The 2,347-nt window shown below is 38.9% G+C and overlaps 1 gene segment (V, D, J or C); it reads left to right on the top strand.

Moving 5' to 3' along the window:
* Positions 1–1,557: 1,557 nt before the first annotated feature.
* Positions 1,558–2,039, top strand: LOC120435575. The segment is given in 2 exon segments: positions 1,558–1,609; positions 1,717–2,039. Coding segments are annotated over 2 exon segments (375 nt in total).
* Positions 2,040–2,347: the final 308 nt, after the last annotated feature.

The following is a 2,347-nucleotide window of genomic DNA, read 5'->3' as shown; positions in this document are numbered from 1 at the left end:
ACTTTTTTTCTATGCTCTTTCTTTGCTTTGTATTTAATATTCACATACATTCATACTCCAATGGATGCATCAGATATCAACCTAGGGTCTAAGGATATTTGGTATGCACACTGGAGCAGTAAGGGGTTGAACCACTAACCTTCCAATTAGTAGGAAGCCTGGTTCTGCTGGAGGTTTCTTCCTGTTAAAAGGGAGTTTTTCTTTCCCACTGTCGCCAAAGCGCTTGCTCACAGGGGGTCATATGATTGTTGGGGTTTTGTGTTACTGTAGGGTTTAAAATATAATAAGAAGAACTCTGATTATGAAAGTTTGGGCTGCGATATTTTTTTTTTATAATAAAACATATATAATATGTAATATATGTAATGTAATATATAATAAACATCTGAAAAAACTGTTCATCAGTAGAGAGACTGCTGTCAGTGCCCCGATGGCAGCTCTATCCCAACCGCTTGTGTTTATTAAAAGGTGTTAGCCTTCTGCTCATCGTGTCTGTAGATTTTGTTAATTAAATTTCCATAACAATAAAAAAGCAATACAACTATTTAAAGGGCATTTCTGCTTCCACCTTTTTGTTTTCAAGTCTTTCGTCTTCCGTACTGACTCTTGGTGAGTATGTTAGTGATGACATCACCTGGTATCTTCAGAAACCCGCAGAAGCTCCTAAACTGCAGATTGATGATGCTACCACCTGTAAATCTAGAGTTTGTGATTATTTAAGTGGGAGTCAGTCTGGAACTGACTTCACTTTTACCATCAGTGAAGTTCAACCTAAAAGTGCAGGAGTTTATTACTGTCAGCAGGAGTACAGCTGTCTGTTCACATGTGAGGAATACTGTGAGAAAACACTTTTGGTTATTTAAACTTTTGTCTTTTAGGAAGGACAAATGAAAAATGATCAAAAGTCTGAATTTTAATAATTTGTTTTTCTTTTCAGAAGATTGACCTTGTGTGACGCTATGGATAATATTCATTACAGCTGATCAATTACTATTGACAATAATAAATAAGTAAGCCTTTCTGTTACACACTGAATGACTGACAGCTGATCATTCAGTTATCATATTTAGTCACCTATGTAATTTCTTAAATTAGCTGTTGGGCCAACAAATTTATATTTAAATAAAAACTATCAAATCAAAGAAATAAAAAAAAATGATGTCACACTTTCTATTTCAATCTGTGATCTTATCTGAAACATTCTAGATTATAGAGGGGATGCAGCTTTTCCCAGCTGTCACAGGGTAAGGGGCAGGATACACATTATCATCCATATGGTAATAGCAAATTCAATTTTGAGTAATTTTAAATGTTGACTAATAAGAAACTAAGCAAAACCAGAAAAGACATCATTAATTCAGACAAACATTTCAGATAGAAAAAGCAGGGAGGATTTCATTGTGTCAGTCAGATCATTTCCATAGAGAGGCACTTTGCATCAGCAGCACCATGCTCCAGTGCTCTGGGAGAGTTTATAGTCCTGAGAGTTGAACACTGGATGACTGACAGCTGTCCTTCATCACAACAGAAGCCACAGAAATCCTCCTCATCAAAAACATGACTTTGATCTGCGTCCTCATCTGGACTCTCCTCTGCTGCTGCTTCACAGGTAAAGTCCAGAGAATCAAACTCCTCTCCTCTATCAACATCTGTCCCTCTGAAATGAAGCCCACAAAACCATGAAGCTGCTTTATGTTTTTGTCTCTGTATCCTCAGAGTCCAGAGGACAGATCACAGTGACTCAGCCTGGAGCAGTGAGCTCTGCTGTGGGAGGATCTGTGAGCATCAAGTGTAGGACCAGTCAGGATGTTTATACCTCCAGCTATTTACACTGTTACCAACAGAAAGATGGAGGAGTTCCTAAACTGCTCATTTACTATGCTAGCAATCGACAATCAGGGATTCCAGTTCGTTTTACAGGCAGTGGATCAAACTCTGACTTCACTCTGACCATCAGTGGAGTCCAGGCTGAAGATGCAGCAGTTTATTACTGTCAGAGTCTCCATAACATCAACAGTCAGTGGGTGTTCACACAGTGAAAACAGTCGTACAAAACCTCCCTCAGTCAGACTGAACAGAAACTGAACTGACTGCTGCAGCTGGAAGATACTGCAGAGACTGATACAGTTCACTGAGGACACACACACACACACACACACACACACACGCACGCATGCACGCACGCATGTGCACGCACGCACGCACGCACGCACGCACACACACACACACACACAGCTTTTAAGACAACTTGCACAAAATGCAATGATATCCAAATCTTATAATCGTACCGAATTAAACCAGGACTTTTTTTTCTTCTTTTTTAAATAAATGTTAGATTTTAAATCTT

This window comes from Oreochromis aureus, linkage group 22 (assembly GCF_013358895.1).
Source record: "Oreochromis aureus strain Israel breed Guangdong linkage group 22, ZZ_aureus, whole genome shotgun sequence".
Classification (NCBI taxonomy): Eukaryota; Metazoa; Chordata; class Actinopteri; order Cichliformes; family Cichlidae; genus Oreochromis; species Oreochromis aureus.
This window is presented reverse-complemented; position numbering and strand designations above follow the sequence as displayed.